Genomic DNA, 13684 nt, shown 5'->3' with positions numbered 1-13684 from the left:
CAGGGTGTTGTGGGCATATTCAACCCACATCAGCTGCTGGGACCAGGAGGATGGGTTCTGGGACACGAAACACCGCAGGGCTGTCTCCATCTCTTGGTTCATCCTCTCAGTCTGGCCGTTGGATTGAGGATGGAACCCCGACGACAGACTGGGTGTGGCTCCCAGCAATCTGCAGAACTCCCGCCAAAACACGGAAGAGAACTGGGGCCCTCTGTCTGAGACCACATCCACAGGGATCCCATGGAGGCGAAAGACATGGTTGAGGAGAAGTTCGGCAGTCTCTTTAGCTGATGGAAGCTTGGGTAAAGGAACAAAGTGGACCATTTTAGAGAGGCGGTCGACGATAGTCAGTATAACCGTCCGCCCCTCAAGATGGCGGCAGACCAGTGACAAAGTCTATGGAGATGTGGGACCAGGGGCGATGCGGCACCGGAAGTGGCTGTAGAAGACTAGACGGGGCCTGACGTGAAGACTTGTTCTGGTTGCAGATAGGGCAGGCATTGACATATTCCCAGGTGTCCTCCCCTAACGTGGACCACCAGAAACGTTGCTGGAGGATGTCACGAGTTCTCTGGATCCCTGGATGACAGGAAAATTTTGAAGTATGAGCCCACTGGAGTACGTCAGACCTTAGGGCTGCGGGCACATACAGGCGATCTGGGGGGCAAGCACTGGGCCCAGCCTCTCCTTCTGTAGAGGTTCTCACCCGTTCCTCAATCTCCCAAGTCAGAGATGCCACTACACAGGGAGACGGCAGGATGATGTCTGTCGCCATGGACTTGTCTCCCTCCCTCTGAAACTGGCGCGACAATGCGTCTGGTTTGATGTTGCGGGAGCCGGGTCTGTAGGAGAGGGAGAAATCGAACCTTGTGAAGAAGAGGGCCCATCGTGCCTGTCGGGAGTTGAGACGCTTAGCAGTTCGGATGTACTCCAGGTTCTTGTGGTCTGTCCAAACCAAGAAGGGCTGCTTTGTCCCTTCAAGCCAGTGTCGCCACTCCTCCAGGGCCAGCTTGACAGCCAGAAGCTCCTGATTGCCAATGTCATAATTCCTCTCGGCAGGTGAGAGGCGCCGAGAGAAATAGGCACAGGGATGGAGTTTCTGGTCACCTGCCGCTCGCTGGGACAGAACAGCACCCACTCCCACGTCAGAAGCATCTACTTCCACCACAAACTGCCGCTCATTGTCCGGGACCTGGAGGATGGGTGCGGAGCTGAACCGGTTCTTTAAAGTCTGGAAAGTAATGTCTGCAGCTGGAGACCAGTGAAAAGGGCTCTTGGGGGAGGTCATCATGGTGAGGGGAGCAGCAATGGAGCTGTAGTTCCGGGTGAAGCGTCGATAAAAGTTGGCGAAACCCAGGAAACGCTGCAGTTGCTTACGGGTCTCAGGAACTGGCCAGGACTTCACTGCCTCCTCCTTAGCAGGATCCATCTCCAAACGACCCTGGGCCACGATGTAACCAAGGAAGGCCACAGACTGAGTGTGGAATTCGCATTTCTCAATCTTGACAAATAGCGAATTCTCCAGGAGGCGCTGCAGCACAGTCCTTACGTGGTGGATGTGATCCTCAAGGCAAGTGGAGAAGATGAGAATGTCATCTAGGTAGACAAACACATATTTGTTGACCATGTCCCGCAGGACATCGTTCACCAAGGCTTGGAAGACGGCTGGTGCATTGGTGAGGCCAAATGGCATCACCAAATATTCATAATGTCCAGTGGGGGTGTTGAACGCTGTCTTCCACTCGTCCCCCTCCCTGATGCGGACGAGGTGGTAGGCATTGCGAAGGTCAAGCTTGGTGAAGATCTTGGCCCCTTGAAGCAGCTCATAGGCGGAGGAGATGAGTGGGAGTGGGTACCGGTTCTTAGTAGTGATGTCGTTGAGTCCCCGGTAATCGATGCAAGGGCGCAGAGACTTGTCCTTCTTGTCCACGAAAAAGAATCCTGCCCCTGCAGGAGAAGATGATGGGCGGATAATTCCAGCAGCCAGAGAGTCATTAATATAGTCCTCCATGGCCTCTCGTTCTGGACCTGACAGAGAGTATAAACGCCCCTTAGGAGGTGATGTGCCCGGCTTCAGATCAATACAACAGTCATAAGGGCGATGAGGGGGTAGCGAGGTTGCTTTGGCCTTACTGAACACCTCCCGGAGGTCGTGGTATTCAGCAGGGACTCTGGTCAGGTCCGGGCAGGTGCTGGGGCGCATAGTCTGGCGAGGCGCCGATGCATCCCGAAGACAGACCTGGTGGCAGAAGCTGCTCCAGCCGAGGATGGTGGCTGTGGTCCAGTCGACGTGTGGATTGTGTTTGCGGAGCCATGGGAAACCCAGGATCAGAGGGAGGTCAGATGAGGGCAGGAGATGAAACTGGATGGTTTCATGATGGTTACCAGAAATCAGCATGTGAACAGGGGAAGTCTGGTGGGTAACAGTTCCCAGAAGATGGCCATCCAAGGCCCTGGCAGGAATCGGTGGGTTGAGGGGGATCCTCTCTAGCCCGAGTTGCCTAGCCAGGCACTCGTCCATAATATTGCCATCGGAACCAGAGTCAATGAAAGTGGCCAGGGTGTGTGCGTCATCGGGGAGGAGAAGCTTGACTTGAAACAGGGGACGTTTAATCAGAGAGGAAGATTTCACTGCCACCGAACTCACCATGACTTCCTCCCTCACTGGTGAGCTCTGTCTTTTAATGGACAGAGTGAGATAAAATGTCCAGCTTGTCCACAGTACATACAAAGGTTCCCCACCCGGCGGCGCTGTCGCTCCTCTGGCGTGAGTCTGGTGCGACCCAGTTGCATCGGTTCTGGGTCTGCAGGTGAGAGCAGGGCAGGAGCAGGTGGAGAAGTCAGGCGATGATATACAGTGGATGGTACAGGATTCTGTCTCCTCTCTCTTCTCCGGGCCCGGATACGGAGGTCTAGTCGGGTGCTGAGTTCAATGAGTTCATCCAGTGTGGGGGGTAGAGGATAGGAAATCAGTTAATCTTTGATGTATTCTGCTAGCCCATGCAGAAAGGCATCCCGGAGTGCAGCAGTGTTCCAGTCGCTCTGACGGGCCTTAGTCTGGAAGTCGATGGAGTAATCTGCCACGGACTGATTACCCTGCCGTATGGAGAGAAGATCGGACGTGCCATCTGGACCCGTAGCTCCCAGACCGAAGACCTTGTGTAGTTCCTCCGAGAAGGCCTGGAATGAAGCACAGGCGGAAGTCTGTCTCTCCCACTCTGCTGTGCCCCAGAGGAGAGCTCTCCCCGTCAGGTTGCTGATGACGTAGGCCACCTTAGCCTCCTCTGTGGCAAACGTGTATGGCTGCAGACTGAAGAGTAGCGAACAGGAAGTCAGGAAAGGACGGCAGAGCTTGGGATCCCCATTGTAGCGCTCCGGGGGCCCCAGCCGGGGTTCTGGAATCATCCTCGGCTGTGCTGGAGCTGGAGCAGGAGCAGGAAGTGGAGGTGCCGGTGGAGGGGAAAGAGTGGAGGTTAGCTGTTGCAGTTGAGCTGTGAGGGCGGTGATGGCGCTGGCTTGGGCTTCCACAGCTAGTCTGGTCTGGGCAGCAGCTTGCTCCATTCGTTGCTCATGAAGCATGAGCACTCCCTCGATTATTTCAAATCGATTCTGCGGCGATGCTTGTTCTGCTGGGTCCATGACTGGCCAGATTGTACTGTAACGGGTATTGTGCGAACCCAAACGCAGTACAAACAAGACCCAGAAACCAAGGTCAGTTAATGGTTTTATTAACTGCAATCCGGCAAACACACAGTTCAATGGCTTGGCAGGTGGCTTGGTCAGGACGGGCAAAAGTTCGTAAACCAGAAGGCAGGCAGTCCAGGCGAACAATCCGAAGGGGGGCAGGCAGAGCTCGTAGTCAGGAACAAAGGGTAGAGGTAATTTACCAGGCGGCAGGCAGAACAGGCAGGTCGAAGTCAGGCAGGGTCGGAACCGGGAAGACAGGCAGATGAACGCTGGAAAGTCTCGCATGGCAAAGAACAATCTGGCACTGAGTGAGTGTGAGGCTGGAGAATATATACTGAGCAGGCAGGAGGGGCTGATTGGTGAGTGAGGGCAGGTGTGTGTGATCAGTGAGTGGAAGCAGGTGTGTGATCAGTCAATGGGTGTGGTGAGAGTAGAGCAGTGGAAAATTACTGAGTCCATGGGGAAAGGCTGGAGCAGACTATGACATCATCAAAATAATCTAGATTGATGAATAGCATTACGTGTAAGAGGGAAAGATGGATTTTTGATTTGGGTTAGGGTTAGAAAGAGTCCCTTTTAATGTTGTGTTTTTAGCTCTTTTCTATTAATGCATGCAGTTTTCCAGACAATAAACATCTTGTGGTTGTGTGAATAATGACTAATGATGGAAGTAGCATGACTGTTATATGAATTAGGCATTTCAGGAAGCTGTGCTTCATGTTCCATCACATACAATCAGCCAGTTTCTTAAAACGTGATGAACGATCTTTCCCTGAATATAACCAGACCCAAACTGTAGAGGTGGCAGGCCAGAAAATGCTGGTGTGAGTCAGTGTTTGGAGCAGTCAGGCGTCTGAAGATTTATTGGTTTACTTTTCTATCTTCTTCCGTGCACCCCATCTTCCTGTTTTCTCCTCGCTGTCTGCATTCCCGCCCTCATCAAATAACTACCCAAATCTAAGTTCAAACAGGCCCTTTTTCGACTTACTTGACAACCCATTAGGTCACTCTGCAGTCAAACTGTGTGCATGACCGCGCTGCTGCCTGTCTTCGCTTCACTCTCGGTTTATTGTCTTTGGATGGAGATGAAGCGAGGCAGCGTGGCCAGACTGGGAACGCCAGCGGAGATGCTAACTGGAAGAATCCTGCCAAACACACACACCCAAGGGAGACATTAAAACAGACCTGTAGCTGCACACACTGTTACCTCCAACTCCAAAGAGTCGTAAACTTTAGAAAGAAAGCATTTTTTCCACCTTGTCATTTTTCTTATGCACGCAGGGACACGTCAGTGAGTTTCTCTCTGTGACACTTTGCAGAAACCTTCCGCTCGTTTATAATGTGCTCTGTATATTACTTTTCTGCAGTATCCCATCATTTTTTCTGCTCACCTCTGCTACTTCCCACCCATTCCTTTCTCTACCCCACTAATGTCCCTGTTAGTCAGATTGATAACCTCCTGCTGCAGGAAACAGACTCGCTCCTCTGTTTCCTGCTGTCCTGTCGCTGCAGAGGCTTTATTAGTTTAGAGACGGAGTCACAGGGAGGGTGTGTGTGCGTATGTGTGGAGGAACAGTTTTCACTGGTTGTCAGCTGACTCCCCTGGGACTAATAATCTCAGGGGTTTTTTAGTATACATGTGAGCTGAGGTTTCACGGATGTTTCGGGGGAATTATAAGCATGTCTAAGATGCAGCATAGCTCCTCAATCACTTGTTGTATGGGGCCATTCATGACTCTTGTATGTTTCACATCACAGATATTTGCGTAATTACACAAAATGCCAGAATTTGTTCTCTAATCCTGGGAGATCAGATTTGCAGAAATCTAATTCTGCTCCCAGTTCAAAGATAGGAGCTTTAGATTACACACATCTCTTTCCTTAATGAGCATTTTTTGTGTGTGCACCCCATAGTGAAACAAGAAGGATGCTTTTACCTGAAGCGTTTTGGAAATGCACTTGTTTGTTTTTGTACAAGATCAATACCACTTATCTGTCTTATCTATCACTGTCTGTCTGTTAAGAACAGAGCAAGACATGGTTAGCTTAGCAAAAGATAGCATTCACCGATGCAGTAGCGGAAGTTTATCTGTCTTTCGCTCTGGCTGAATATTTGTGTTTGTTTGAGGTCGGGCTTGAGGGAAACAGTCCTTAAAAACATTTCTTTATAATGAACATTCTTTGATTGCCTTTTACAAATGGTTGATGCATGCAGCTATAAATGGTGCTTTCTCTGTCTCTTTGTGCCATTTTAAGCTAAATGATGTGCACAAGATACACATTATCTTAATGTATTAATCAAACAGCTACAACATTTTGTTTTGTCCTCATTGTGTCATGTCCAACATTTTTACCAACTTGCAAAGCCTTCATAATGAAGTTGCTGCATTATTTCTGCAAATGTTTCATTTGTTATACATTTATTAATTCATGCCTGATACATTTTTAGCCATTTATTATTTATTACAACATCCTATTTTCATTTTCCTGTTGCCCTTAAGTCAAGGTGGCTAAGTTCAAATGTTTTTATATCAGATGATGGGTATCTTTCATCTAATTGTGACAAAATAATACAGATTAATTGCAAATAGAAGTATGAAATGTCCAAATTGAGTTGAATAAGACAGGTAGTGACAGATTTGATGATTTTATACATCCTAGAGGAAAACATTGAACAGTAGCCAGGAAGACAATATAAAGGTTAAACAATGCAGTGCTAATATTTATATATAAATTATATTGATGGATTATCAAACTGATGCATAAGTGTATAAGGAGCGTCCTGGCTCTTTGAGATGGGGATAACTTTGACTACTTTTATCCAACAATTTTAATCTGCAAATGATCTAATAATGACAGCTGTCCACTGTAGAAAAAAAGTAAAAGCATCTATAGATTGTCCTCTGAAATGGTGTGGAATACAAGTTAAAATGTCTGTGTGACCTTTTCCAGTTGTACCTCTTCTGTTTAGCCAGCTGTCAGCACTTTATTTGAAATAGGAGTGTGTCGTCCTGTAAATCATGTTGATTGTACTTCATACTGTAACATAAACTCCTGTCTCCTCTTTCTGTTTCTTGTCCTCTCTTTTTTTCTCTTTGTCCACTTTGCCTCTCTCACTCTTTCCTGTCGTCCTCTGCAGGTCTGATTACAGTCCCTTGTCCTCAACCAGCAGTAAGTAAACGAATGGCGACATAAAGCATAGCAGTGACTGAAAACACACACAGCTCAGGCCCAGGACTTTATCTCCCTAATACACGCTGACAAATTAAATCCACTCTCAGGGGAGGATTGTTTCTGTGTATTTAGTGCTCCGTATGGCCTGCAGCAGGTTTTAGGGAGTCTTTTTTGTAAATTGCTTGAGTAATCAATATTTTCTTCCTACTTCCACTTTACCCTTACTGTGATGGTACATGCTAGACACTGGTGCGCATTTGATATAGTAAATTGCACAGGTAATCAAACGATAAACATTCATTTTGATGGGGCATTAAAGTGAAATGAAAATGAATTCATTTCTGGCCAAGTACAAGCAAAATTTCTTCTGATATTAATAATTTACCTTGATTGTTATTAGGTAAAGAAGTTATCCCCTCAGGCTTTTTTTTAGATTGCATCAACACTGAATGGTTTTCCTGGAAAATCTGATGAAAACCACAAGCAAACAACCATAACATTTGTGTGTAATCAATGCAATATATGATGTACTTGTTAACCAATGATAGTGTTTCTGTAATGGCATTTAGGTTAACTAATGCTACATATCATCATGAATGGTTTGCATGATATCTTATGAAATGTCACCGTTAAATGTTGTGAAACTGTCTCACAGTTGCTGTTTTAAACACATGGTTAATGTTGTGAAACTGAACAAATTGGTTAGATTCAGGCAACAAAGTAGCCTGGTAAATGTTAGGTAAAAGATTATGGTTTGGGTTCTACCTCAGTACATAAGTACTGGACGCAGGTACAAAATTTTAGTGCATTACTTTCCTAGTTTAAACTATGAACAGTTAATAAGAACAGCCTGGGCCCTGCTCCCTACTAAAATGACCTAAAACTACCTAATCAAGGAGCATTTTTGAATGCTGGGACTGCAGCAACATCGCTTAAAACATGGACAAGAAACATGAGCAGTAAGACAAACCTCCTGATAGCTCAAACTTTTTTATAAGAGAAACTAAAAAGCAGTAAAATTAAAATTATTCATCGCAGTTTACAGACCAACTTCCTGCTTTACTTAATGTACTTTCTATGCAGTTGATTGCCCGATAATCTGGATTGCGATTTTGATAATCTGGATAAACTCTTGCCTTGTATACAATCCGCCCCATCATCTGATTGCCTGTGTTTCTTAATCCAGCTCACTTTGTAAAGATGTTGCTATATTCACAGATGTCAGAAATAAGTTGCAGGATGAATACAATATTATCATAATGAAGGGATTTAAACAAGTTGATATAAAATGGAATTTTGCTTTCAGGGAGGAGTAATGTGGACAAAACTATCTGTGCTGGCTTTTAAATTGCAGTATTTCATTTCAGCTTTTTGTGATAACTTGTGTAATCCTGATTTTGGAACCATATTATGACTCTGAAGACAAATGTCAGAGATAAAATATGATGTTCTGATATTCTTTTGTTACTATTGATTAGGTTTCATTAAAATTGATAAAAATATCGGAGTTCAAGTATGCAAAGTTTCGTGCATTATCACAAAATCAGCTTCCTAATCAGCTATTTCATATGTTTGTGCCTAAAGGGTTATAAGTATAATAGTGCTTGAATTATGAGGTCTTCACTTTCTGCTGAGTGCTTTTGTATATTCAGTGTGTGTGTAGTTTAGTGTGAATGTGTGTATGATGCTAAAGCCCTGTGTTTGCAGAGGTCATGACCTCTCCCCAGTCCGGCTGCCAGGTCTCCGGCTCGTCACAATGGGAGGATTATATCCAATATTAGCCCATTAATCTGGTATACAGGAAGCTGCGTTATCCCACCCAAACATCAGGAAGTATAGGACCACTGACACACACACACACACACACACACACACACACACACACACACACACACAGTGAGTGATTCAGCAGTGTCTAGTTTGGCCCTTCCCTCATGTTTCCTTTGTCTTTCCTGTATCTGATGCACTTCTGCCCACTATTGTCTCCGGAGGTCACGATGGGAACAAAACATGCACATTGTCAGAAAACACAAGAACTTTAAATACAGTTTATGGCAAAGTGTGACCACAATTACAAACCATACAACTACACAGCCTACACACAGATTTCGTCAAAGTTAAAGTAGCAGCCTCCGCTTATTCATCAAACTCACATTAAGATGAGAGCAGAAAGTACGGGACAGATGGACGCAAACTGCTGTGGTGACAGATTTTCCAAAGATGTGAATGTAGAGAAGTCATCTGTCTCAGCGCTGTGTGTGGCTGCCTTGTTTTTGTCCTCTGTGTGTGTGTGTGTGTGTGTGTGTTTCTATTCATGCATGTCTGTGTCACACAGCATCACTCTCCTGCCTTCTCAGAAGTATATTTAGGTTCTGGTAGAGAATGAAGTTATGTTTATACAGGTGGTCTTAACCCCTGACCTTTGACCTCAGATCAGACCGGCCATAAAACCCCTGCAGACTGACTGATATCATGTTGAAACACCAACATCATTATGACCAGGGTTATATTCTGCTGCAGGTCCTATGTAACACAAACTGGAGGGATTAAAATGGATTAAAATTGAAACTTCATCAATGTGTTAAATCTAAATTTGACCAGCATTAAAATGCCAGTGAGTCTATAAATATTAGTGACTGAGCACCTTCACGAGTGAAGATGAGGTTTAGAAACAACAGGTTGAAAACCCAATTAAAAAACATGAGAAATGTTCTGTAATTTATCAGAACTTGATGTTATCAAGAAAAGAACACCAGTATAGTAAGCAAAGAATATTTCAAATGATTTTGTGAAACTGAAAACACAGACACAGATTATCTGAGTTTAACTACAATAAAAAGACAACAATGAGAACCAAAGCCAACATGGTGTAAGAGCAACTCTCCATACATACTGACTTCCCTTCCCTCTGAATTAATCTTTAAAAAAAAGTCAGCGTTTTCATTTACAAAAAGGGCTTGGTATTTCCCTAAACAGCTGCCTCACAGGAGGAAATAGTGCATTGGTTGGGGACTATTTTATGTGGTGCTTTAATCTGAATTAGGTGCTTTAGTGGGTATTTCTGGCAGCAGGATGGTGTATGTGGGATTGAGTCAAAATAAAGTACAATGTGTGTGTTCTTTGTAATGAAAGAACGTGTCAACCAGTGCAACAGTGCGTTTTAATAGTTTATGGACTGTATTGTAGTTTTATGGCACAAGGAAAGGATTTGTCAGGCTTTGGAAACACCCAAAATACTGTAAAAAATGCTGAAATGTTGTTATAGGATCATTTTATTGTTTGTTTTGGTCTTTTCATAGGATATGTTGACAATAAATAAACTATACAGTACTGTGGAAAAGTCTGTGGAAAAATGTCTAGAAGATTTGATGCTGCTTTGAAGGCAAAGGGTGGTCACACCAAATATTGTTTGATTTAGATTTTTCTTCTGTTCACTCATTTTGTTAATTGATACAAATAAAATATTAACATTTTTATTTTTCAAAACATACTTATTTAACAGCATGTTTCACACCTGCCTAAAACTTTTGCACAGTATTGTATATCACTGAACTTTAAGCACCACTGTGGAGTTCAAACGTATAAAGTAATTAGTCTAAAAATAAAAAATGTAACATTTCTTCACTATAGTGCAGCACAACATAGAATATGTGGATAAAATAGCTTATCAAGACAAGGGAAGTGACATTCACTTGAATGAATTGCAGTTTTATACACTAAACAAACCCGGCTAGATTAAAAATGTAGTTTAAAATCCTACAGTGTAGTTTTTACAGTGTTAAAGATTGAAGCCAGTCTGGAAAATGGAATAAATTACACCCTATTTCTAATATTTGTACTGTACCACTGCCACTTCAGCATGAGGAAAAAAGTAGCTAAAGTCTCTGTGGAGTCTGGAAGGTATATGTAGTCTTTAATAAATGCAAAGGCATGTGTAATATTTATTTTTATCACTCAGAGTTAAAGTCAAGAAGTGGACATTGTGGTTGCGAGGATTTCATGCAACATTTGGACTGAAAACAAAGTGTAATCTGTCCTTTCTGCCATGTGCAGCTGCTGCTGTGCACCATCTTTTGAGGTTCAATAGGAGGTAAATAGGTTTTAATTCAAGAGGTTTCAGCTGAGCTCCACCCCAAACACTTAATCACATGACCTCACTTTCAAATGGTCACAGCAGCTGAGTGTCCGTTCAGTGTGAGTGACCTGTGACCCTGCCCCCAGTGGGTTCCTGCATGTGTTTGTACATGCATGTAAGTCCGAGGGGGGTCGGCTGTCAGAGTAATTAATGTTTTTTGGCCGCAATGAGGTTTTAAACTATGCAGAGGTCAGACGGTTCCACCACAAAGATGTCGAGCAGAGACACAAACACAAATATCGGGGTGACGGGGTGAAATTATTTGTCACACTGTAGATGTATTTATTAGGCACAGATGTAGACTCATGAAAATTTACACCACAGTCAGCATCCAAAAGAGAAAAACTTGGATGAGAGATGAAAAGAAAACAAGAGATAGATTCAGAGTGTCCAAATTTTGCAGGTAATGGTAAGCAAAACAAAAGACTGGGGGAATATTTCTTCCTGAGAAAGTAATCAGAAATGAAAGGAAGATTTCCAAACATTGAATAAAATAAATATGCATCAGCATATTGAACAGTTCACTGAGTCTTTTGTAGCACAGAGGTCCAGACAGGATTGATAGTCGTCAAACAAAAGCCTGGGAGTGACGTCGATATCAGGAGTTTATATTTTCAGGGATCAGTCCGTCACCAGCAGATGTTTGCTCGTTAATAACCCTTTTAAACAAACTAGCTCTGGCTCGAGCTCGAGCTCTTAAAAAGAACATGGAGTGGTGGGAAATGTTTTTGGTTTGCATCAGCAGGAAATTTGTACATCTCTGATACAGTTGTGGAAGAGTATACAGTAAACAAAGGAGCTGTTATCAATTAGATAAAATTAAAATCAGTAACAGTGTATTTTTGTGTTTCAGTAAGCAATTTGAATCACTGAGAAAAGGCAGACTCTGCCAGTAGCAATGAAAACCACAGAGAGAAGTATTTACAGAATGTGATTTCAGTTTATTTAATAGCTATAACAGCGAAAGTGCTGGTAATAAAAAGTATCACTAATGGGTTTAGTCTAGTCTTTGGTTCTCAGTCCTTTGGTCACGGCTCGCCACTGACCACCAGTATGGAAAAAGTTCATCTGAAAGTATACAGTCTTTGTAATGTATCTTTGTCTGTATCTCAGGTTAAATTAATCATACTCGTCAAGTTGTCAGCGGTGAAATGATGACAGCGAAACACTCGGCCGGTCCAGGCTGCCTGTGTATCAGATAAGTCCTGAGGCCCTGCTCTTGTTATTTCAGCTCAGACAGGCAGCAGATTAGCAGAACCAGGACCACATGTCCATGCAAGTTTCTCCAAATCCTCTCTCCAAAATTTGTACATGACCCACGCTGTTGTAAATCAGGGCAGTGGATTTAATACTTACACTGGTGAAAAGTGCAGGAGACAGATAAACGCATAGGAACTGGAAGAAATAAAGGTGCTTTAGGTTTTATGTTTAAGATTTTTAACATACTTTATTTTTCTAGTTTTACTTTGAGGGCTTGGCCTGAAACCATCCATGTACATCTCATTTTTTGTGTTGTATTTGTATAGGAGGGATTTTTTTTTTTTTGCCATTTTTATCCATTCTCTTGTTTTTATTATTTTATTCTTTTTATTCAAAAATACAAATTCACTTACACTTTTTGACATCTACTTAGCACATTGTTTTTACAAATGCTGGTATAGTAAGATAAATGGTGAGACAGGAGATGGAAAAATATTTTTAAAATAAATAAATAAAATAAATGTGTGCATATGTAGGCATTTATGCTGTTGATACAGTACAGTTTTATTATATTAATAACTATATTAATATATTTAAAATAAATAATATACATGATAATGAAATCAATAATACTAATGCAAAAAAGTAATAATAAAATAAGAAATGAGTATATGTGATTTTTATCCATTCTCAAAAAAAAGAACAAATGCCTAATTCAGCACCAAATGTGTCAAGACAGCAATTGCTGCTGCAACAGCTTACGAGACATAGTTGAGCATGAAAACAGACTTCAGAAAGCCAAATGCTGAACCCTTATACACCTTAATAGGTTTAACTGAGCCGCTTTTTTGAGGGATTTTATGATTTATGATTTATGAATACCTTGACACACAGTGCTGGGCTGAATCTCAAAATAATCTTCAGATCCCTGCAGCTTCCAGATGTGCACATCTCTATTTGGTATATATTGTTGACCTGCTATCTCCCCCTAAAAATCCACTGCCCACAACTCCCAATTCTCTATAAAAGGGGACAGAATGATCGAATGATGTCAAATTTCAGTATCAGTACCTTAATGTATGACAGAGAATGTGTTGAATATTACGCTTTTGTTTAAGTGCGATCTGAGCGTTCGCTACTTCTCTGCCTTTCATCTGCACTGACTTGCATCCACTGGGGACGATGACGCACTTGCCTGTGTTAGAAGGACAGTGCTGAGTATCCTTTTCCACGCCAAACCACTCGCAGCGATGTCAGCCAAGGCACTTTCAGTTTGAATAGCACCTGATGGATCAAGGACCACCCGTAACAGCTCAGCACACACACACACACACAGTGCTTTCTCCCCAGTATGAGCTCCTGGCTCTGCCATAAGACAGCTTGGATTAAGTGTTTCCAAATGTGCACCCTCCAAAATGGGGTTTGGACTGTGAGGCTGTGATTGCAGCTGAAAACGCAGCAGTCAGCTGTTTTGTAAATGGTTTAATT

The 13684-nt window shown here is 43.2% G+C and overlaps 1 protein-coding gene across 3 annotated transcripts in view; it reads left to right on the top strand.

The window, feature by feature from the left end:
* Positions 1 to 13684, top strand: part of LOC131979532 (protein FAM124A) — a 35455-nt gene that overhangs the window by 5338 nt on the left and 16433 nt on the right. For all 3 annotated transcript variants that reach the window (XM_059343551.1, XM_059343549.1, XM_059343550.1), the window contains one exon: positions 6827 to 6858. Coding sequence is in view for 2 of the 3 variants with exons in the window: in XM_059343549.1 (XP_059199532.1) it covers positions 6827 to 6858 (32 nt within the window). In the remaining variant the exon portion in view is untranslated. The remainder of the gene's footprint in view (positions 1 to 6826; positions 6859 to 13684) is intronic.

The sequence above is a fragment of the Centropristis striata genome, chromosome 10, assembly GCF_030273125.1.
Source record: "Centropristis striata isolate RG_2023a ecotype Rhode Island chromosome 10, C.striata_1.0, whole genome shotgun sequence".
Classification (NCBI taxonomy): Eukaryota; Metazoa; Chordata; class Actinopteri; order Perciformes; family Serranidae; genus Centropristis; species Centropristis striata.
The sequence above is the reverse complement of the archived record's forward strand: the minus strand, read 5'-3'. Positions and strand labels throughout refer to the sequence as shown.